This window comes from Bos mutus, chromosome 14 (genome assembly GCF_027580195.1).
Source record: "Bos mutus isolate GX-2022 chromosome 14, NWIPB_WYAK_1.1, whole genome shotgun sequence".
Taxonomy (NCBI): domain Eukaryota; kingdom Metazoa; phylum Chordata; class Mammalia; order Artiodactyla; family Bovidae; genus Bos; species Bos mutus.
The window spans coordinates 37,879,724-37,904,662 of NC_091630.1; the positions used below are offsets into that span (position 1 = coordinate 37,879,724).

The window sequence follows — 24,939 nt, forward strand, 5'->3', positions numbered from 1 at the left end:
TGAGGTACTGAGGGTTAGGACTTCACTACAGGAATTTGGGGAGGATGAAAACTCAACCCATAACAGCTGATCAGTAAGGTTGCAGGAGCCTGAGACCCCCAGCATCCTAGATGGCCTGGCCCAGTTTTCTTGCTCTGTGTCCTACAGGGTCCTGACAAGCTCTAAGGGCCTTTGGGATCCACCCAGGTGAGGAGCAGCTTGAGCGTCCTGGTCCCACCTTGTTCCGCTCAGGCCTGTGCCCTTAACTGGCTGAACAATACTAACAGCTGGGGGTGGGCCACCCTCCTATTGTTGTTGTTGAGTCGCTACATTGTTGTTGAGTCACTAAGTCGTGTCTGACTCTTTGTGACCCCGTGGACTGTAGCCCACCAGGTTCCTCTGTCCATGGGATTCTCCAGGCAAGGATACCGGAGTGGGTTGCCATGCCCTCCTCCAGGGGATCTTCCCAACCCAGGGATTGAACCCATATCTTCTGCTTGTCAGGTGGATTCTTTTCTGCTGAGTCACCAGGGAAGCCCCTGCCTTCATATACGCAGGATAAAACTATGAAGTTGCTTCCTCTCCTAGATGTAATTTCTCAAGAACAACTGTAAATCTGTCCAAGGAAGAAGGGGCAAAGAGAAACGATGGATGAGTGAGGGGTCTGGAGGTGAGGGATCTGGAGGTGAGGTCTGGAGTAAAAAAAGCAGCCAGCAGTCAGGTTCCGAGCCCCGCAGCAGGCGTCTCCAGTCCCAGGCGCCCTGCCCTGTGAATGTGGGAACTCTTCCAGCCGGGGCAACGAAGTGGTCAAGTCTCCTCTCCTAGGAGCCCCGGGGGTCCTCCCTTTTGTCTCTGTGTGCAGGAGGCTCACCCATCCACCTCTTCCCGGCTTCTCAGCACCGCCCTCCCTCTTACCCTCACTTTGTCACCCCCACGGCAGTCTCTGGTTGTCTGTGTCCCCACTTCTCACCTGTCCCCAGCACCTCTATTAGACTGCACCCAGAAGGCAGGTGGGGGAGAAGGTGGCGCCTCTGCTGTAGCTTCACACACACGCAGGTCCAGGGGTGACCCAGGGGAAAGGGGGTCCCCTTTCATGGGATTGAAAGAGTTGATTCCCTGTAAGTTTCTGGAATGTGAGCTCCATACTCTATTATTATTTTTGTGGTTTAGTCACCAAGTCGTGTCCAACTCTTTGCGACCCCATGGACTATAACCCACCAGGCTCCTCTGTCCATGGGATTGTCCAGGCAAGAGTACTGGAGTGGGTTGCCATTTTCTTCTCCAGGGGATCTTCCCGGATTAGTGATCTAACCTGTGTCCCCTGCTTGGCAGGTGTATTCTTTACCACTGAGCCACCTGGGAAGCCCCTTGTGTTGTTATTACTTCGTTGCCAGTCAGGAGTCAGAGATTTTGAGAAGCCAGGTAGCCAAGTGGTGCTATTTACATCAGAACTTCCTGTGTGGACTCCTGGAGCCAGTCGGGTGTGCCTACCTGGGTCCTGCATGCACTCCATGAGTGGGATTGGGGAGCAGACCATATCAGCAGTGATTCAGCTGCTACATGAGACGGGCGGCATATTTCAAGAAATACGTGATCTAGCAACTTACTTCCAACTGTAGCTCAGCCTTGTCCACTTCCGCCAATAAGCCCAGTAAAAAACGACCAATGCCATTCTTCCCCAAAAGGGTCCTGAATTTGTGAGAATAAGGAAGGTTTGCAGACCTAAGCTTTAGCATACAACATTTTTTGCAAACCTTCAAGCGGAGACTTGGCTGATGATGAACATCTCGGATGTCAGTGACGTTTATCTTTGATCAGATTTAAGACTCTTCCCTTCAGATGACAAAGGTGATGTTTTCCCTCGTTTTCCTCAGCATGACACACCTCTGAAAAGGGTGACATTTCCAGCATCTCTGGGAGAAAGATGAGGCCGCTATCTGCTGGTGCTGATTCGGATCAGCCCTGGGGCTTCCCCGTCCCGCCTTGCCTTGAGCTAGGAGACTGGCTCCCCACGACCTGCTGTAGCCCACTTGTGATCTGGGAAGGGAAACTCTGTGGGTGGCAGCCTCAGGAGATTCCCAGGACAGCTCTGTCCAACAGAACCTTCTACCAAGATGGCTCGGCTGCACTGACAGAATGGCCACTACCCACGTGTGGCTGTTGAGCCTTTGACATGCAGCTAGTCCAACTGAGGGACTCAACTTCATTTCATTTCACTTAATTTGCATCTAAGTAGCAGATTTGGGTTTTGTTGTTGCTGTTTTAATTTTTAGAAAAAGCCATGGACGGAAATCCCTGGTGGTCCAGTGGTTAGGACTCTGGGGAACTAAGATCCCACAGGCTATGCAAATGAATAAATATAAATAAAACAACAACAAAAAGGCATGGCTATTCCCCTCTGCCCCGCAGTCTGACTCGCTTGGCACCTTTGTTCTTGCAGCCTTCTGACAAGGAGATGTTCAGCCGCTCTGTCACCAGCCTGGCCACAGATGCGCCCCCTAGCAGCGAGCAGAACGGAGCACTCACCAACGGAGACAGTAAGTGCTGTCACAATTCCAGCTTTCCAGGCAGGCCTCATTACCTGCAAAAGAACTAGAAATGTAGCTCAGAAAGGTCAGAAAATGTAGCTCAGAACACCACCACGATTACCATCATCATTTCTTTATAACACCGGCTCACTTGCCTGCGTGACCTGGACAGAAGTACCTGGGAATTAATATCTTCCCCAAGACAGCCCTTCACCAATGAGTGGTACAAGGAGGGGTCCCTTGTCCCTTGGCTGAGATAACTCGTAGGCCTGTTGATTGCTCTGTTTTCCAGACTTTTCCTGCAGGATTTGGCTTCAGTCACATATTTGAAGCTGTCTTATTAATGCAGACTTTATTGGCTACATTATCCACTGTATTTCTTACACCTTTCAATAAACCGTTCACACATGAAAAAAGAAAGTGTAGCTCAAAAAACTAGGAAATGTGTTCTTGCTCTCCTTTTGTATTACTGCCAGTTTTAGCAAAAAAAAAATATCATTTGGATGAAAAGTTAGTACCTATGAGTTGGCTGCTCTGTGCCCTCGCTCTAAGATCTCTATGTTTATGAACTTGTGTACGCTAACAACTGTAAGATTACTGTTACCCTATGAGATTACTATTACTAGTATTACTACTGCTCTGTAAGATGGAGATTATTACTGTCCTCAGTTTACAGATGAGGCAACTGAAACATTGCTGCTGCAGCAAATTACCACAAAGTTAGTGTCTGCGAACAGCACAGGTTAATTTACAGCTCTGGGTATCAGAGTCTGAACCGGGTCTCCCTGGGCTAAAATCTGTAAGTATTGTCCAGCCCAATAGCAGCAGGGCAGCATTTCCTCCCCAGGTTCTAGGGGAGAATTTGGTTCCTCGCCTGCTTCAGCTTCTAGAAGCTGCCCGCATTGGTCCAGGCCTTTCTCTCCATCGTCAAGCCCCTCTCAGACTCTCCTGCCTGTTTCACTCACAGGTGTTAGCCACTCAGTCATGTCTGACTCTTTGAGACCCCATGGACTGTAGCCCACCAGGCTACTCTGTCCACAGAATTTTCCAGGCAAAAATACTAGAGTGAGTTACCATTTCCTTCTCCAGGGGATCTTCCCCACCCAGGGATCAAACCCATGTCTTCCATATTGCAGGCAGATTCTTTACTGTCTAAGCCACTGAGAAGCCCCTTTACTTCTAAGGACCCTTCTAATTACACTGGGCCCACCTGGATGCCCAGGGTCCTCCCCATCTCAAGGTCAGCAGGTAGGTAGTTTATCCTTGTCCTCAATTCCTCCTTTGCCATGTGACGGAACACATTCACGGAATCTAGGGATTAGGACATGCACACCTAAGGGTGCACATTATTCTGCCTGGCACACAGAAGTTACTAATTTGCCTAAGATCTTATGGTCTATGCACCAAGGATCTGTAATGTGAACCTTTGGTTTGAGTCCGAGGCACCCCATCTACACGCTCACTGCCTGATGTGAATGCTGACAGAAGTCACAACTCCATTTCCATGGTGCAGTTTACAGACTGCTTCACCTGCAGTAGCAAATCCTCTTACCTCCATTTATAGACCAGGAAGCTGTGGGGCAGTCAGGATTGACACTGTCTTCAGACGCCAGTGCCGGTTCTGTCTACCAGGACACAAATGTCTAAATCCAGAGGGCGGAAGCTCACCTCCTCCATGACGATTAAGTATTCAGAACACGGTGGTGGTGATAACTTCGCAGATCAAGAGATCCATTATCAATTTCCCCAGATGTTGTGTCCAATTCTTTGCGACACCATGGACTGTAGCCCGCCAGGCTCCTCTGTCCATGGAATTCTCCAGGCAAGAATACTGTTGTGGGTGGCCATTCCCTTCTCCAGGGGACCTTCCCAACCCAGGGATTGAACCTGCATCTCCTGCATTGGCAGGCAGATTCTATACTGACTGAGCCACCAGGGAAGCCCAGATTTCCACTAACAGTCACATCATGTACAGTTTGCAACCTCAAGTCAAATAAAAAGCCAGCACCTTGATTTCACTTCACTTGACATTATCCAAGTCACTGTAATAGTTCTATAAGGAAGCGTCTTTCTCCACTTTTAATACTCCTGCTGCTTTAGTTCTTTCAGAAGACAGCACGGTGACCTGCATGCAACATTATGAGGAAGTCCAGACCTCGGCTTCAGATCTACTGGACTCCCAGGACAGCACAGGGAAGCCGAAATGTCATCAAAGTCGAGAGTTGCCCAGAATTCCCCCAGAGAGCTCGGTGGACACGATGCACAATGGGAGAAGTGCAGACGGGGACCAGGCTCTGGGGATGGAAGGACCCTATGAAGTGCTCAAGGACAGTTCCTCGCAAGAAAACATGGTGGAGGACTGCTTGTATGAAACCGTGAACGAAATTAAGGAGGTGACGGCAGCTGCCCAGCCAAGTCGAGGCCACAGCGGTAGGTCGAAGTCTACTTCCGGTGTGAAAGAGCTTCCGGGGCCGCAGGCCAACAGCAGAACAGACTTTGCCGAGTATGCGTCGGTGGACAGAAACAAAAAGTGTCGACAGAGTGTCAACGCGGAGATTCTTCTTGGAAATTCATGTGATCCAGAAGAGGAGGCCCCGCCTCCTGTCCCCGTGAAACTCCTGGACGAAAATGAAAACCTTCAGAAGGAAGAGAGTCAAGCAGGAGAAGAGGGAGCCGCTGAGGGGACCAGTGAAACCAACAAGGTGGGCTCCTGCAATTTGTTTCAGAGCTTTGGTCCCGATTGGGAATCTACCTAAACCTGGGGCGTTTGTTTGCATGGTATTCTAAGAAATACATGCTGACACCTTCACGTGTATCTAATGGTAACAGCTGTTTTCATGTAAGCTGTGTTTGAATTTTACCCCTCCAAGTAATAAAATACTGAAAATTTATGCTTACAAAATATTTCTGCCTTGGCATCTTGGATATTTTCCAGTTTTTGCATCATGTCTCATTGAGGCCAAGTACTATTTTCTACATTTTGAAGGCCAAAAACGAAAAAGATGAGACTTTGCTGCCCATTTAGCCTCTTCTACTTTTCGCCATCCCAAGCAGTGGGGTGATTCCCGCCCCTCCACCCAAGGTCCCAGAAATCAGAGCCCAGGAACAAGCCCACAGGTGCTTCTGGGCATATCTGGCTATGTATAGACTTTTATAGGAGTCACATAAGAGATTTTATTTAACAACAATTTCTAAACAATAACCTGTGACTCTTAATTTTAGATGTTCAACAGAGCTCTAAAATGCAGTAAGAATCCCTGAGCCTTCTCTCTGTGTGTCCCATGAGCTGACACCTGAGCCACAATAGCTTGGAATTCTCATCTCCAGCTATCAGCATTACCTTGGGATTTTCTATTCTCTGCAGAGACAACAGTAGGGTTCTCTTCTCAGGTAGGAAGGCCAAGTAGGGGCTAGTCAGTCGATAGCAGCCTTAGAAAATTTGTGGAGTTCATGATCCAAAGGGGAGCCCTGGCTAAGGTTATATGTGCGTGCTAAGTCGCTTCAGTCGTGTCTGACTCTACGACCCCATAGACTGTAGCCCACTAGGCTCCTCTGTCTGTGGGATTCTCCAGGCAAAGATACTGGAGTGGGTTGCCATGCCCTCCTCTAGGGGATCTTCCCGACCCAGGGATGGAACCTGCATCTCTTCTGTCTCCTGCATTGGCAGGTGGGTTCTTTACCACTAGCGTCACTTGGAAAGCCCTTACTCCAAGGGGTCATTCTGCATAGTGTTCTCTGAATGCATTTCAGCTTTTCATGTTACCCATGAAGTAAGCCGTTGACAACAGCAATGAAGTGTTTATGAACATATTTGTTAAAGGCAAAAATGCACCCCAATTTTTTGCCCTTTGTATAACCAAAGATAATAAAACTAATGTGAAGTTTATGCTGTTTAAAACAGTTAAACCTTTTTTTACTTTCAAGCAGTTGATAGATAAGAGAGTTGATTGTCTAACCACTGCCAAGTAAGCAATTTTCCAGATGTCACATTAGAAACTGGAAATACCCATCTGGGAACCAGATTACCTTTCTGTAGGAATATAGGGATGAATGATCCATCGTTTCCATATAAACCATTCTCATTTTAAGTGATTGGGAGAACTTAAAATGCTTAATATTCATGCTTTCATTTGCAAAAGGATTTTAATGAGCTTTTCCACTGTAAGCTACAAGATCTAGGTGCTGGGAATGCACTAGTGAACAAGCAGATAAATGAACAAAAATCTCTGCCCCTGTGGCACTTACATTTTAGTTAGAAGATAAAAACATAAATATGTATGTAAGTAAAGTATATTTTTTATATAATACTTATATGTAAAATGAAGTCACTAAGTCGTGTCTGACTCTTTGTGACCCCATAGATTGTAGACCACCAGGCTCCTCTGTCCATGGAATTTTCCAGGCAAGAACTGGAGTGGGTTGCCATTGCCTTCTCCAGGGGCTCTTCCCAACCCAAGAATCGAAACCAGGTCTGCAGCATTGTAGGCAGACTCTACCATCCGAGCGGCCAGGGAAGCCCCATATATACATATGTATTATATAGATAACGTCACTGACTCAATGGATATGAGTTTGAGCAAACTCCAAGAGATAATGAAGGACAGGGAAGCCTAGCGTACTGCAGTCCATGGGTTCAAAAAGAGTCAGGCACGACTTAGTGACTGAACAACAAAAGTATATCTTAGAAGGCTTTAAAATATAAAGGAAAAAAATCAGAACAGAATCTGAGGGACTGAGAAAGTTGGGTAGCAGCACAGTTGTGAGGAGAGTGGTCAGGGCATGCCTGGCTTTGTTCAAAGGGGCATTTGAACAAAAAATTAAAAGGAGTTGAGAGAGTGACTTGGTTCATGTTTTAGGGGAAGAGCCAATGAAGTAGAGGAAATGGCCAGTATGAAGGCCCTGAGGCCAGAGCATGCCCAGCCTCTCCAGGGACGAAGAGGGTATAGGTGTGGCTGGAGAGGAGAGAGCAAGGCTAAGAGGAGTTGAAAGAGAGATTAACTGGGGGCCCAACCCTGTATGGCCTTGGCTTATAATCTGAATAAAATGGGGTCGCTTGAAAGACTTGAGCAGGATGACTTCATCTGGGTTTAAGAAGGATCCCTCTGATGGAGTTGACATTCAGCCATGAAGAATGAAAGCAAGGAGACCAGTTGGGTAGCCATTCTAATAAGCAAGACAAGAAACACTTGTTGGAACAGGGTAGGAGCAGCAGAAGTAACAGGAGACACTAAACTAGAACCAGGAGATTTGTTGATGGGCCAGATGTGGATGAAAGGATGAGGAAACAGTGATGAATCCAGGGTGTGGCCTGAGCCCCTGGAAGCGTGGGACTGCCATAAACTGAAGTAGAAGGACTGTGGGCCAAGCAAATTTGGGAGTTCGGGGCTGGACATATTGGTTTGAGATAGATATTGGTCATCCAAGAAGCAACATCAGAGAACAGCTGGATGGAGGAGCAGGCTTACAAGGATAGGCCTGGGCTGGGCTTGTACATTTGGAAGTCAGCAGCAGAAATTAGTTTTTTCAAGCTGACATCGGGTGAGATCACTGCATGAGTGTGTGTGAGTGGGGACTTGAAGAGTTCTAAGGACACAGGTCCAGGAAAGAAAGGAGCCAGCAGAAGAGAGGAAAACAGGAGAGAAAAACAGGAAAATCCAGTGTCCTAGAAGCCAAGGAGTGAGTGTTCGGGGAAGAAGGGGTGACCTTGCAGCACACAGCAGGTGGGTCAGGAGAGAGGTCAGGAGAGATCAGTGACACGATGGACATCAGTGTCCTCCTCGAGAGCAGTTTCTTTGGAATCTAGGAGGCAGAAACTGAACTGAAATGGGTTTGGAGAGATAATAGGAAGAGAAAAATTGAGTGTTGTTTTTTTTTAGACAACTCTTTTAAGAGGTTTTGCTATAATGGAATTAGTAACAGAACTAGAAGGGTGTGTTGGTTTGGTTTGGGTTTTAGAATAGATAAATAGCCTGTTTTTATGTGGATGGGGATGACTCCATAGAGGGGAAAGTTGATGTAGACAGAATGGAGTGTTGCTGGTGCTTATATCCACGAGTGGGTGCAAGAGGTCAGGGTCTCCTGCACAGGAGGAAGGGATCGCCTTAAGGTGGAGCCTGGAAAGTTCACTTGTGGCAACGGGCAGGGAGGAAGACGTGTGAATGCAGAGACTGGAGGTGTGATGGGAGAGGTAGAAGTTTATAGACATTTCTTTTGATTCCTTCAGTTTTCTCAAGGTCCTCAGCTAGGGATGAGGTGTTGGGGGTTCGGGGAGAGAGGAGAAGATGTGAAGAAGGCAGCTAGGAGAGCAGGGGCCAGCGGGTAGTAGCAGGTGTAGGAAGATTCAGAGCAGCTTTAAGGACTCATCTGAGGGGTGAGTTCTCCAGTGACCAGGAAGGGAGTGGAGTTCTTAAAGTATGACAGTGATGGCCGACCATGGAGCTTGAGTTTGATAGGGTAGGAAGGAAGGAGGAGGAGAAGTGAGACATGCAAAAAAGTGGTTGGGGGCCCCACAGTTTTGCAGGCTTGTTGAACTGGGTTATGGGAGGAGTAGGCATGAACAGTGAGTGCTGGTCTGAAGGGGCCTGCAGGGAGATGGGATAGTGGGGCTGCTGTGGTTTAGGCTAAGAGGGGTCTGAGGTGCAGACTGAGCAGGGAGGTGGGGCAAGGATGCACGGTCGGTGCAGGGAGGTCAAGCAGTAGGTGCAGGTTTGGAAGGATACAGGTCGGTTGAAATCAGCAAGAATTCAGGCAGGAGAGGTGTTAGAGATTCAGTGAATCCAGAGCCAGAATCATCAAGAATCATCAAGAAATGAGGCCAGAAAATGTGAGTTGATTTCTCCACTAGTTGTGAAAAAGTTTCCAGATGACCTAAGAATCTTCCTGATAACTCATGCAAACTAGAAATAAAAAATTTAGGGATTTGACAAACACCATAGTATTTTTTTCAGTCAATTTTTCAATCTTTCATTAATGATCAATCCTTCAGTGATAATTAGGAATTGAAACAGTAATCTTCATAATCATTTGGTTTTTCTGTACCTACAGATTCAAATAAAAAAATTAGAAGAAATTTATCTAATGTAATACTGCTAGGTATGTAAAATCATACTTATGTGTTTATTCCTGAGGTCCTTTATATAATTTCTTTGTAGAAAATAGTTTCTTGTCTAAGAATCGTTTGAAAACATTTTTGTATATAGTTGTATCACAGCATATGCCCAAAAAAAGGTTAAATTATTGACTTTAAACTCTCTTCTCTTGATTTATTTTGTTCTAACAGAGACTTAGTTCATTGTCGTACAAGTCCCGGGAAGAAGACCCAACTCTCACAGAAGAAGAGGTGAGTTTTGTTACTTTTAAATAATCCAGAAGCTCTTGTAATAGAGAATAGCACTTCCTTCCTTAAGTAGACGCTCTGTCCTATTACCCTTCATCTGAGAAAGCTGAAGTAGGCTCTTAAGCCTATGGTTGGAAATGAGAGTTGGCTATGTTGGCTGTATCATGGTTCAGAGAAAGTAACTGGGAGATGGGAAGACAAGGAAGAGGATAAGTTGAACAAGGAAGCTCAATAGGGAAGAAGGAGAAGACAAAAATAGAAAGGGGAGGGGAGGAAAGAGAAATGAGAAGAGAGAAATGTAAGTGTGTGAGCTTTAATCAGGGAGGAGGTTCCCATTAGAAGGAAGTTAATAGTGGGTTGGAATATGCAGGGAATTGGAACAGGTGGATGTAGAGAATTTGCTCCAGGCTGGGAGACAGAGGAAGAAGGGCTTAGGCTTCTGGGAGACAGAGCAGGAAACTTCAAAAACACTTCTAGACTGGAAGTAGGGTTAGACATGGCCACCAATGAGAAACAGTGATGTATCCTCCCAAGCACCGGGGCTGAAGAGTCATGGATTAAACTTTCAGTGAAGCATTAAAATTGTAAAAGCCAGTATTTATGGGATTTTGTCAAGCTAGATTCAGAGCCGAACACCTTAATTTGTCAAGCTACATAAAGCCTCTTCCTGGCATGCCTAGCTTAGTAAATTGTGTACGTGTACAAAAGCAATGTGGGCTTTCCAGGTGGCGCTAGTGGTAAAGAACCCACCTGCCAATGCAGGAGGCATAAGAGACACAAGTTCAGTCCCTGGGTCATGAAGATCCCTGGAGGAGGGCACGACAACCCGCTCCACTATTCTTGCCTGGAGAATCCCATGGACAGAGGAGCCTGGTGGGCTACAGTCCATGGGCTCACACAGAGTCAGACACAACTGAGGTGGCTTGGCACGCACACACACGCAAAAGCAACACACACGTGTGACGTTGCCCAGCCCCCACCACGTTCCCTCTCCAGGCAGTGGAACTGCCATCTGTCCACCTGGTTGCAGAAGCCAAAACTCTGGGGCCCTCCTGAACACCGCATTTTCCTCACTGTCTTCAGATTCAGCCAGTAATCAGGCCCTTCAATTCCACCTCAGAAGCTAACTTTCATGTTCCCCCACCCCTGTCCATATCCACTGGGCCCGCCCCTCACAAGACTAATGCAGGGCCCTCCTACCAGGGCCCGAAGTGGCTCCTGTGCCTCCTCCAGCATTTTTCACTCTCCTGGAGCCATCCCATTGGGCTAAGAAAATATTTTAATTCCCTGGCAGTCCAGTTTTTAGGACTCGGTGCTTTCACTGCTGAGGCCATGGGTTCAGTCCCTGGTTAAGGAATTAATATTCTACAAGCCAGGCTGAAAAAAAATATATAAGAGATCTGGAAACTAATTCTTTAAAATAAATTGAGACTATGTGAAATTTTTAATTACTTTTCCTCTTATCTTACATTTGTTTGTGGTTTTTGAATAGGACACTGTTATACTGATGAATGTTGAACATAGAATAAAGAACTGTGACTCCCATGTATTCATTCTAGGAAGATGATTTAGGAAAAATAAATATGGAGATCATTTATTTTTATATTCATGTGATATAATGTGAGTCCAGACTGAAACTGAGACCTGAATTTTAAGTACTGTTATCCTAATTTAACAGAATGGTGGGGGAAGGATTGAATATAAAAAGAAGAGAAATGAGGGAAAGAGGGTAATTTATGAGAACATAATAACAATTTACAGACTGAATAATAATGATGAAACATGTTAAAGAGAAAAATTGCAAAGCTAAATAGTAAGAGGGCTTGAAGAGAAACCTTTTATTTATACAAAATAAAAATAATAGTCGTAGGAGACATATATTCAAAAAGAATATTAGAAGACTTGAGAAATGTTAATAAGATTTCAAATTTACAGTGACACCCTCCTGCACATTTGGTTCATGCCCAGGGAAAATATTAAGTTGCAAGTTAATGAAAGAGCCTGTAATTTAAAAAAGAAAAGACTGTAAAAGCCAAGAAGGCCCAAGTACTTACCAGGAGTGGAGGCCATTGTGACAGAAGCATGGGCAAGAAAGGAGGAAGAGAAACAGAAGTGGTGCTAAGGGCCCAGCTCTCGCTGTCACTCTCACAGATAAAGTTGTGTTTGTCCTCCTGATGTTACCGCTGAAGCTGAGGACACTGGCTACCTTCATTACTATCCATGCATGTGTGTTTAGTGGCTCAGTCGTGTCCAGCTCTTTGCAACCCACGAACTGTAGCCTGCCAGCCTCCTCTGTCCATGGGATTCTCCAGGCAAGCATAATGGAGTGGGTTGCCATTTCCTCCTCTTCCAGGGGGTCTTCCCAACCCAGGGATCGAACCCTGGTCTCCTGCACTGCAGGCAGATTCTTTACCTTCTGAGCCACCGGGGAAGCCCCTATCATGCATGACTCACCCCTTTATAATCTGTCCACGGTTTTGGCTCGGACCACCTTTTAAGTAAAAAGTTTCATGTGTTGGCAACTTGCTACACAAAGCAGAGGCCTTGTGTTTTACTCTTCTGAAATGGAAAGCTACTCTAATTCCTCATTTTGAAAGGAATTTTTTAGTTAAAACCTCTCAGGTGAGAATGTTAATTTAATATGCATGAAAATGGTTAAATCAACAGGGCAGGAGTTTCACAAAGATTATTTCTCTGACTCAAACCCTTTGGATTGTCAAAGCCTGGCAAATGCCAGCCACCAGCCTGTAGGGAAAGTTCTCATGCAAATGACAGTTAGCGTGCGGCAGGCGTGTCTTAAGAAGTTTTGGAGGCCAGCTGGAAGCTTTCTGCCCAGCATGTGGATATGTGAGAGTAGGACATCTCTCTCTGCACTTGCAAAGCCAAGCATCTGTCAGGAAGTATGTTCCCTTATTTCCTGGGTGTTTTAATACATCAATTGCTGTGCAAAGATAACTGCAGGTAATGAAGGATATTTTTACTTATTTCCAACCATGATTTCTAACAATAAAACAATACCCTCCCTCCCAAATCTCCTAATCAGTCCATTTTTGTATCAAAGAAAATGAAACCTCTCCTGATATTTGTGGCTTTGTTGTTGATGTTCAGTCGCTCAGTCATGTCTGACTCTTTGCAACCCTACGGACTGCAGCACGCCAGGCTTCCCTGTCCTTCGTCCCCTGAAGTTTGCTCAAACTCATGTCCATCGAGTTGGTGATGCCATCCAACCATATCATCCTCTGTCATCCCCTTCTCCTGCCTTCTGTATTTGTGGCTAGATGAGATGTATTGGTGAGACTGAGTGGGTTTGCTTGGAAAACAGCCTGTTCTTCCCAAAGGAAAGAGTGTCCCATAAGTTTTTGTCTTTGTTGCATGAGAGGTGCAGTCTTGTCTGACTCTCCACGACCCCATGGACTGTAGTCCACCAGACTCCTCTGTCCATGGGATTTCCCAGGCAAGAATGCTGGAATGGGTAGCCATTTCCTTCTCCAGGGAATCTTCCTGACCCAGGGTTTGAACCCATGTCTCCTGCATCTCCTGCACTGGCAGGCAAAGTCTTCACTACTGAGCCACCTGGGCAGCCCATCCCCTAAGTTGATTGTCTCCCAATATCATTTCTGAGTTGATTTCATATAAGAATGAATTTTCCCACTGAAGAAAACTTAGCCCCATCTCTGAATGTCTATTTAACCAATAGTATGCAATGAAGTATTAATTTAAAAAATAGTAGAGGGGTGGGATGGTAAGGAAGATGGGAGGGAGGTTCAAGAGGAAGAGGTATACCTATGGCTGATTCATGTTGATATTTGGCAGAAAACAACGAAATTCTGTAAAGCAATTGTCCTTCGATAAAATTAATAGATAAAATCAGAAAAAAAAATAGTGGAAAGTGATCCTCTGACAGATATATGTATACTGCCAACCAGCATCCAGAAGCTATTGTTGAGACCTTTGTGATGCGGGAGGAGTGGATTATACAGTCTGGTGCAGTGCTTCTCGCACTTAGTGGGCATGAGAGTCAGCCCACCCCCAGAATTTGTGACTCAGTGGTTCTGGGGTGGTGCCCCAGGGTTTGCCTTTCCAAAAAATGTCCAGATCCTGCTACTGCTGACTTGAAGCCCACCCTTTTGAGTATCACCAGGATGATATGTTTTCTACCCTTTTTTGTAAAGCAGTCAAAACTTTCCTCAGGTGAAATATCATTGTGATAAAGAAATCAAATAAAACCCGATGTTGTGGTCAGGTCCTGGGGGTCTTGAGCTGCCCACTCTACCTGCTTGCCTCAAACCCTTGGCAGAATTAGAGAGAACCTGGATTTCATAGAATTAGGCTACTTACAAAGTTATAGACAACACATATAATTGTTCTGCTGCGTACTCCAGGATTAGCATAGGTTGTGAAGAATCGGCTTCTGGGTATATATCCAAAAGAAATGAAAACACTGTCTACAAGAGATATCTGTACTCCTCTGTTTATTGCAGTATTATTCACAATAGCCAAGTCATGAAAACAACTTAACTGTCCAACAACAGATGAATGGATAAAGAAAATGTAATTACACACACACACACACGCATGTACACATAATGGAATATTATTCATCCATAAAAAAGAAAATCTTGCCATTTGCAACAGCATAGATGGATCTTGAGGGCATTGTGCCAAGTGAAATGAGTCAGATAGAGAAAGACAGATAGTGTGTATTCTCATATAGATGTGAAATCTAGAAAAGCCAAACAGAAATAGAGTAGAATGGTGGTTGCCTCAGGCTGGGGACTGGGGGAAATGGGGAGATGTTGGTCAAAGGGTCAAACTTCCATCTATAATAAGTTCTGGGAATATAGTACATCATGGTGGCTAGAACTAACAGTACTGTGTTATATACTTGAAACTTAGAGCTTAAATGTTATCACCACACACCAAGAATATGGTAATCACAGTAAAGAAGTTGTTAACTAACTTTATTGTGGTAATCATTTCACAATATGTGTATCAAACCATCATGCTGCACACCTTAAACTTACATGTGTTGTGTGTCAATTATGTCTCCGTAAAGTTTGGGAATCCGAAAAAAATTCTTAAAGGGACCCACACCCCCATAGTCCCAAGAATCTAGCTTGTCACTAAAAGAGGGAGGGAGGAATCAAGCTTGGAGCTTATTTATTCACTTCTCCCCTTGTTTTCTAGATCTCGGCCATGTATTCATCAGTGCATAAAAAAGGACAGCCAGGGAACAAATCAGGACAGTCACTTAGAGTACCGGAGGCCTCCTACACCTCCATGCCGGGAGCCGCTCCGAGGTCCCCCTCTTCCTGCAACGATCTCTATGCCACTGTTAAAGACTTTGAGAAGATGCCGAATAGTGTCAGCACACTTCCAGCAGCAGGCAAGCCCAGTGAGGAGGCTGAGCCAGATTATGAAGCAATACAGACTCTAAACAGAGAGGAAGAGAAGTCTGCCCCGGAGACCAACAGTCACCATGGCCTTTGCCCAAAAGAGAATGACTATGAGAGCATCGGGGACTTGCAGCAATGCCGAGACGTCACCAGGCTCTAGCAGCCTGGAAAGGACCCAGCTAGCAAAGGACCAGCCGGCAAAGCCAGTGCTGCTGCAGAAGACAAGAAGCGATGTCAGCCACACTTCATATGCTGCTTTAGGAAAGGGAAGACGATTGGAGATGCCAGAACTGCTTCTCAGTTTGGGGAGAAATGCGGTAGGCACCCTGCTGCCAGGGCACTGGCATACCCAAGCACACCTGCGTCATGCACCCGCTCCCTCTGGAAGGATCCCGGCTGTCAGTGATCTCACCCTCTTCGTGAAGAAAGCCACGCAGTAAGGAAGAATGACACTTGTCAAAAACCACAGCTCACCTGCCTGAAACACTGCCATTCACAGGAGCCTGGTTTCTCTCCCTCTCTCCTTTTCGCTGTCTGCTACTGATAGTAAAATGAATGGCATTTCTCTCTGAAATCTTCCGATTTATAATGGTTTGTTCCAAGGATTTTCTCCCACCAGGCTGGGCCTTTGCCTTCAAGTGGGTGTTTTCCATTGCTAAGAAATTGTGGTTGCTATTTCCGGTCTGCTCCCCAGCCCATTCAAAGAGCTGCACCTGGGAACCCGAGCCCCCAACCAGTGGAGAGCACTGGGGACACCCCTGGAGTTTCCTAGCTCTTCATTCCTTCTGATTTGGGCACTCCATGTCAGCAGCCTCTTCCAAAGTACTTGAAGTCATTGTTAGATGCTTTATTTTATTTTTATAGTCAATATGGTTTTTTCCCCCCCAGTGTTTGAAACTCTTCAGAGTCTTTTTCAGTATTTTCAAAGAATATCATGGTACTTCTATACTTGTTTTAGTCCAGCTCATTCTTCCAAAACAGAGAGCCTTAATCTCAATGTTAGGACACAGACCACGTGTTTGGGTGGCAGCCACTGCATCCATCTCTTCCCAAGGGCTGTGGACTTGAATGTGTATTTCTGATGACCTCTGCTGCCACACTGACGTGCAGGAGTTCATACATGAACTGCTCCCCTAAGGTAATCTATTTGAGATGAAAATATAAACATTTATTTTTGTTATATAAATTTATAAGGTATTTTATGTTTAATGCCTAATTTCTAGGAAGTGCCAGATAAAATATATATTAACTATTTTGATTTGATGTACAATGATTTATATTCTCATTTTGAAAAGACACCATGAAGCACATAAGCTTGTACCAGTAGTTGTTATCTTTTTTCTAACCAAGTGTTTAAAACATGGAAGGTTTTTAAAGACATCACTTTTCAAATGGTACTTGGAGCTCTTGGTCAAAAATCAGCTGACTCATTGGAGAAACAAGTGGAATAAACATAACTGATCATTTTCAATGTTTTGTGGTGGGCAATAGTGAAATATTTGAAATGGTAAAAATGGAAAGAGGAACAAGATATGACCAGGGATGACTGACGATTAACCTTATGAAAGTATTATGATTCCATTAAGGTTTAGCTACGTTTTTAAGAAAAAGGTGATGAATTCTGTAGCCTGGTGCTTGCACATGTAAATTGCCTGTTGGGATTTTTTTTTCCCCTTCATTCAGTGGCTGAAATAACTCAGATTGAGAGCTCAGCCTGGTTTGAATTTAATCATCTCTTTAGATTTTATAAGGCCGACATTGGGAAACCTGTTCACTTTTCATTCTAAAAGGAACCTGGTTGAAGTGCTATTATGTAGTGTGGGCTACAGAAAAGAAGCTTTTCCTACACTCTAAAGAAAAAAAAAAAAGGCAATTATTCTGTACCACTGTGACATCTGCGATTTTTCAGATTGAATAATCTTACTGTTTTCACTCATTAGGACAAAGAATGCAGTTGGGAGGATGAAGCATCTTGAAAATTGTAGGGACCAGCTCCCGGGCATGTTTTTTTCCATTCCTTGCATTCATGGCTTGATTTTGTGACTGCTCTGTAATACGTTTCTGCAATTGTAAAGTAGCTCAGTTGGAGTAAATGGTTTGCTTGTTATTTTCCAATCAGCCTGGTCTCTCCTGTGAAGACTTTATGTGCATAAAAGCACAATCATCATTGATCAAAAGATCATGGCAGAATAACCTTGGATCAGGGAGAAGTTTATCAGAAAGGTGCAAGGCCCATACTCTCTGAATTCATCTCCTTTGTAAGCACTGGTTTGCCCGGTGATTCTCACTGCTTATTATGAATGAGTCTGCCCCAACAACCTCAGTATCATGGGGTTGCTTTGGCACCTGTTGACAGCCACCTCACACTGTTCACCGAGCCTTGTGCATGCTGCAGTCTCATCCTTTATGAGCACCTGACTGCTCAAAAGTTGCAGTTCATGATGTCTCACTTATGACCAAGGAAGCGGGTATGATCTCTAAAGAGTAAAGCTGTTTCTAGATAGGGAAGCCCTTTATAAATAGTCATATCTTGAAATTTCATTATTGGAATTCCCCCAGAAGTTTCAAAATAAGGGCTATGCCTTACGGCCATAAAGTGTGCAGTGAAATCTCTCTCTCGATTGGAGAACCTGTGCTAAGAATAAGTTGTGATATAAAGTATTAAAAGGGAACTGTAAGGGCCTCCAAAACACATCCTGAAAGAGTAAGTAATAGCACAATCTATGAGGACTAGGGCCTGAGAAAAGCAGAGTAAGCTTTGGGAGATGGCTCTGCTCTTCAGAACATTAGGTACCTTACTGAAGTATTTTATTGATGTAACATCACTGTTTTAACCCTTTAGTACAGTATTTCATAAATTTCATCACTTTTTAAAAATTTTATTTGTTGAAACTTTGTGCTAGAATCTTTAGGTTGGAAGCCTATGGTTTCTTTAAAAAGTTTTCATCTTAAAAGCTACGTAGTTTAAGTGTATGAAAAGTAATTATCAAGAAAGAAAGAGTTTACTGTATCTTTAAAATTCAATTTGACATCCATATTATGTATGCATTGAACTATAATAACCTAGGTTATTATAATCTTGCCTAGGATCTTTGCTTTTATTCATGTATTTTGAAAGTTTCAAAGAGTTTTTTTTACTGATTCTCAGATATTGTCTGTCAGCAGGGAAGTGTAACCTGCTTTATGTGAAATGTTTGAGGAGATTTTAATTTCTAGGAGGAAGTAATTTTTGCACATATCTTTGCCACATTTTTTTTTTCCTGCCCTTCAGTAAATTATATCATTAGGATTATTAAAGCTTTTGAAAGTACCACTCTCCTTTGTGGGAAAAAGGCTAATTACTGATTTGTCTGCCCTTAAAATCTAAGAGTTGATTCTAATTGAGTGCTAGATTAGGTAGTTAGCAAAAAGAACTGAAATTTAACCTCAGCATGTTACTAGATCTAGCTCTCATATTTGATTTTCATTTTTCAAATTAGAGCATTTACTTACTTTTACCAATAACTATATATATAGGGCTTCCCTGGTGGCTTAGACTGTAAAGAATCTGCCTGCCATGCGGGAGACCCAGGTTTGATCCCTGGGTTGGGAAGATCCCCTGGAGAAGGAAATGGCAACCCTCTCCAGTAATCTTACCTAGAGAATGCCTGGACAGAGGAGCCTGGCAGGCTATATACATACACGCACATGTGTATATATTTAAAGTCACTCTGGTGCTTAATTAATTAGGATACATCCCGTCATGTATTTTGAATGTGTATCCTACTAGTGTGATGATTATTGTCATAAAAGCAGAACAGAAGAAACAGTTGTCCAGTCATTTTCTTTTTTTCCCAATCATTTTCATTTGACAGTTACCAGAAAACCTTCTTAACTGGCCCTCAGTGAATTTCTCTAGTTAATGAATTCAGATTTTAAACTATGTCCATCATTCTCTTAGCTGAAAAACAGTGGTGTGTTTAAATAGTTATATTCATGCAGCTCCCTAAATATTCAACCGGACAGAAGGAAATGAAAGTAGGTGTCCTTCTCAGACAGGTATTTGAGGAGAGATTTGGCCGAAGGCAGCAAGGGCCGTGTGAGCCAGGATAGTGACGCCCCCACACACAACCAGACTGCAGAAGCAGGGGCTATTATCACCTGAAGGCACTTCCTTCACTGTCTCCAGAAACAGGGAGGTTTTAGCACAGAATGAACAGCAGTGGAGGAGGATCCTGTGCTGCTCTGAGATGGTGCCATATTATGGCTAGAATCTCAGAGCCTCAGTTCAAGACTGATGTAGGACTTTGTAAACGAGTAAATGCTCCTGGTAATAGTTGCTGTGAGTCTGTGTAGTCTAGTGATGCCATTCTGAAAGTGTTGATTTCTGGTACCAACCAGCTTAGCTTTGGTTGCTGGAAGCACAGTAGGTACTGATGGTTATTTCCTGGAAATCTTGACAGGCTTATTGTACTGTGTAATGGGGAAAAGTTAAAGTGTAATGTTTGGTGTTAATAAGTGACTGATGTGAAAATAGGAACATGTGTCTAAAATATCAAATATGGCTTTATTTGCAGTGAAGTCTAAATTCTTTGTCCTGTAGTTGTATTTTCTTGCTCTGTGTTGTAGCTTTTCTTAAATATATTATTTCTGACAGTATCACTAGATGAGTTTTACACACTTAGAATGTGTTTGACTTTAAGAGAGCAATCCAGAAACTGTGTGAGAGTCTTCATCTGGAATTGCCAAAGTAAATTAAATAAAATCATGGTCTAGAAGAGAACAAACATTCATAAATGGTGTTTTACCCCTACTGCTCATTTTAAAGCTGTATTTACATGCAGTCTCCAATACTTATAAAGTATTTCATTGTTTTTCTAGGTTCTTCTTTTATTTAACTAGGAAATTGTAGTTCAGATTTTTCTTAATGCCAGATGACACAAGAGATACATTTTTTGCTTTAAAAAAGACTATTTTTTTTAAAGCATTATTTTGGTAATCATTTATCTTAATGCAGTTAGATTGAACTCCTCTTTGCTCACCACTTCCATATTGTGGGTGTTTTTTAAAAATGTGGCTCAGATGGTAAAGAATCTGCCTACAATGTAGGAGACCCAGGTTCGATCCCTGGGTTGGAAAGACCCCCTGGAGAAGTGCATGGCTACCCACTCCAGTGTTCTCACCTGGAGAATCCCATGAACAGAGAAGCCTGGTGGGCTACAGTCCATGGGGTCACAAAGAGTTAGACACAGCTGAGGGACTAACACTTTCACTTTCACTTTCAAAAATGTATCATGCTCTATCTCGGCTCACTTCCTGTTACGTATTATAAAGGTTGGTAATTGTCATTCCTCAGACCTCTGTATGTTAAATTGGCAACAGTAAATTGTTTTAATGTTGTTACCGTTTAAATTTTGCACTGTATTAACATGCCTCATGTTTTCAGGGGAAGTTTGAAATATCACTAAACAATAGGAATTTGCATTTCACTGTGCATGCATTTTTTTTCCCCTCATAAAAATGGTTTCCAAAAAAAGTAACATATTGTCTGTTAGATGATCCCAATCAGTTTCAAAGTACTCCTCTTACTCAAAACTACTCAAAAATAATTCATGACAGCATCATTGTGACTCATTGTCTCAAAAGGTCTTTGTAATGGTCAAATTTTTCCAATTCACGAAAGAGTGGGAGAGTTGTTTTCAATATTGTTGTTGTTGAGTCGCTAAGTCGTGTCTAACTCTTTGCGACCCCATGAACTGCAGTACCCCAGACTCTTCTGTCCTCCACTGTCTCCCAGAATTTGATAAAACTCATGCCCATCGAGTCGGTAATGCCATCCAACCATCTCATCCTCTGTTGTTCCCTTCTCTTCCTGCCTTCAATCTTTCCCAGCATCAGGGTCTTTTCCAATAAGTTGGCTCTTTGCATCAGGTGGCCAAAGTATTGAAGCTTCAGCTTCAGCATCAATCCGTCCGATGAATATTCAGGATTGATTTCCTTTAGGATTGACTGGTTTGATCTCCTTGCAATCCAAGGGACTCTCAAGAGTCTTCTCCAGCACCACAATTCAAAAACAACAACTCTTTGGCACTCAGCCTTCTTTATTCTCAATATTTGGAATGTTTAAAACCTTCTGTCACTTTGCATGGCACCATCCCAGCCCCTCTGTGTCTGCTGCTCCCAGAATGTTCCGTGCCTTCTTTTCCAATAGCAGTTACAATCTTCAGTATCGCAGACCCTGACTGGCAGCATTGAACTATTCCCCAGCTCTTCCCAGTTCACATTTTCCAGCGTCAGGGGCTCCCTGGATAAGCCTCAGACCCACTTGGGGAAGCAGATGCTAGGTGTTATTTGTCAGAAACTTTGCTAAACCATGTAAACCATCACTTCTCGGCCTTTTCCCTGATGGCTCAGTGGTAAAGAATCTGGTGCCAATGCAGGAGACACAAGAGATGCAGGTTCAATCCCTAGATCCTGAAGATCCCCTAAGGAGGACATGGCAACCCACTCCAGTATTCTTGACTGAAAAATTCCATGGACAGAGGAGCCCAGTCGACTACAATCCATGGGGTCGCAAAGAGTCGGACATAGCTGAATGAGCACAGCACACAAATCATGTACACTCTTGCCCACGTCTTTTGTGAGATGTGGTTGGCACTAAGGGGCCAATGAAAAGAATTTTTAAAACATTCTGTTGAGGATTCAGACTCACAAATGTAAAAAAAAGGAGCACTGTGCCCTCTCCAGGTAAGTTCACGGCCCCTACAATGTACTGAGGCTGAAGGTAAATCCTGGACCAGCAGACCAGTAGCGACCCGTAAAGTTGAAGGACACTGATTGTTTTAAGAGGGAGGCGGGGAAAACCCTTTCCTATAAGAAAGAATCACTTCTAAAGTATATTGAGTGTAACATTTTTCTAAATCCTGTAGCTATTATGCCCCACCCCTGGGAAAGAGTGCTTATGAGTTATGTTGCTGTAACTAGTTTGAGCTCCTCTCCTAGGTCTCAAGGAAATGAGGATAGTGTTCAAGCATCTGAAGTTACCAGACGTTGAAAATAACTTGGCCATTTATAGACGAAATCTCCAACATTTGGAGGCAATGGGTGATTCAGTGACTGAGGGCCTCTGTCTCTATACACCGAAGGATCCAGGCCGGGTTTAGTTTTCATTTTTTTTTTAAACTTCACTCTCATCACGCTAAGGTAGTGTTTGACTTAAAAGAGATCATTCCAGAAACTGTGTTAAATTAGAGTCTTCATCTGGAATTACCAAAGTAAATGAAATAAAATCATGGTCTAAAATATGTATTCTAGTGTAATTTTTTTCCAAATTACCAGAACAGGTATCTGTTCATTTTCATTATACATTTAATTGTTGAAAGCCTACCTGCTATGCCCATTAGGCACCCTTCACAGGATAATTAAGGCTAAAAGAGAGGAGACCAGTCTTGGCCCCTGGAGCCTGCATTTCAGAACTGGCTTGTTGTAATGTCTGGTTTAATTTTGTTTTGTTTGTTTTTTCACTCAGCAAGTGGGAAACCATGAGTGTAAACAGACTCTTTCCTTTTCCTTTTTTACGCTTAAGGAAAAAAGAAATGTAATTTTAGCTCCCATTTAGGTAGTAAAGGCTTCCCTGACAGACAGCGGTGCCTTTCCCTAGGCGAAGAGACTAGAACCAAAGGCTTTAGTCAGTCTTTGAACATTCCTTTGACAAGTTTTTATGTATTTTTCATGTGAAACCCATAAATGAACCTGGCATGATGATCGTGACCTAGCCAGTAAACTTGCTTGCTTTTTTTGCATTCATCTTCTTAAATATAAGCTTCCCTTGTTTTACCTGGAGCCATGCTAGAAACTGAATTCCTGTGGGCCACTCCACGGCTGCCTGCTGATGTCCTGGAAACTTGGCAGCATCGTTAGCAGTGCTCGCCTCAGAGGGAGAAGCTCGTGGAATGTGTTGGGAGAGTTGAATTTTACATCCAAGTCAACAAACGTTTGAAAGAGTCCTGTATGCCTCAGATTTTGACACACACACAAAAATTATTTTTTTCTGAGTACTAACTACATATTTGATTTGGGGTGGGGTGGGGTGGGGGGCTGGCAGAGCAGGGATTAGAAGTAAAATCTGAACTAAATGATGTGGGCATGAATTTAGGCCCCTGTGTATGTGAGTCTGGAAACTGTCTTATTCCAACACGCTACCTACCACCCTGAGTCTCTTAAGGAGCACACTGTAAATGTGTATAAGACTGAGAAAGATGATGTTAAAGACGTAAATTATTGTTTAGGTATTTTCTTCTTTGTTAACTCAGAAATAAGCTTGTGGCTAGCACGAGATGGCTACTAAAGACATAATTTGTAGGTTACTAGGAACAACCTTTCAAATATGTTTCATTCCAACGTTTTGTAAAACTGGGGAAAGAACCTCCTAGTAATGAAAAAACAAAACCAATAAGAAACTTCCATAAACACTTCCTAAAAGAGCTTGAATGCTTAGTCATTCTCCAGGCCAGAATACTGGAGTGGGTCGCCTTTCCCTTCTCCAGGGGATCTTGGCATCAATCTAACACCTGCCCTAGAGTGTTTGCTTCTTGCCTGTAGTATTTCAACAATTTTTATGGGAGAAAAAAATGTACATATTTTATTTCTTGGAAAAATGAATTGAAGTATTGAATTAAATTATCAGAGGGGCCAATTTAAAGAGACGCATTGGTTTTTGAGACAAGCTCATAGCTCTGTGGTCCGTTTCAGCATTGACTTTACTGTGTGACCTTGAGCAAATGATTAATTACTCTGTGCCTCAGTTTCTCCATCTACAAAATGGGGATAATGATACCAACCATTGCCTACCTCATAGGGATGTTATGGGGACAATTGAGACAATATAGATAAATACAAATGCTTTGAACTCTGAAAGAAAGGTGCTATATAAATTGAAATTGTGTTGTTTTTGATGATCCAATTGTTATGTTTAGAGTTTAAATAATAGCAATACTGTTAGTCATGTTAAGAATAAGTTTCAATTTGATGTATATTTACAATTCTCTTCTGTGGCCAGATAGCGATCATCATCCAGTAATGGTACTGAAATTGGTATTTGTTTTCTGTGTGTTTCTGCCCATAGTATTTCTATTCTGAATGTTCCCAAAAGGCTGGAGTTTAACTTGTCATATCTTGTAGTTTACATGTAATGAACCTTATTCAAGCTGTATATAGAAGTATAATTACATGTAAATAGCAGGTACGTTGTAATTAAAGGCACTTATCAAATTCTTTTTTGTTCTTTTTTAATTGCAATAAAGATCAGTTTTATATAAAAGCTTGTTTAAGTTCATTTGATATTTGGGAAGATCAAGAATGGCTAATTTATATGCCCTGAGGGCATCTCCGGGGTTGGGAGTTTTGACAATCAGCTCACTGCCTGGCAGGAAGAAGGTGGTGCCTGAGAAGCAGGCAGTGGAGCTGAGTGGTTAGAGCTGCCAACTCTGCAGAAAAGAACCTGAGTTTGAGTCGCAGCTCCAGGGTGACTTTGAGGAAGCCATAGTACTTCTTTGTGCCTCTGTTTCCACTTAAGAAGTGAGGAATCATAGATAGCCAATGGGAATTTGCTGTATGGCTCAGAAAACTCGAACAGGGGCTCTGTATCAGCCTAGAGGATGGGGAGGGAGATGGGAGGGAGCTTCAAAAGGGAGGGGTTATATGTATACCTATGGCTGATTCA

General features: G+C 43.4%; 1 protein-coding gene across 4 annotated transcripts in view; it reads left to right on the forward strand.

The window, feature by feature from the left end:
• Positions 1 to 23,699, forward strand: part of PAG1 (phosphoprotein membrane anchor with glycosphingolipid microdomains 1) — a 159,935-nt gene extending 136,236 nt beyond the window's left edge. For all 4 annotated transcript variants that reach the window (XM_070382206.1, XM_070382208.1, XM_070382207.1 and 1 more), the window contains 4 exons: positions 2,420 to 2,516; positions 4,608 to 5,209; positions 9,787 to 9,846; positions 15,031 to 23,699. In XM_070382206.1, the coding sequence (XP_070238307.1) occupies positions 2,420 to 2,516; positions 4,608 to 5,209; positions 9,787 to 9,846; positions 15,031 to 15,399 (1,128 nt within the window). In that variant the 3' untranslated portion in view covers positions 15,400 to 23,699. The remainder of the gene's footprint in view (positions 1 to 2,419; positions 2,517 to 4,607; positions 5,210 to 9,786; positions 9,847 to 15,030) is intronic.
• The last annotated feature ends 1,240 nt before the right edge of the window (positions 23,700 to 24,939 follow it).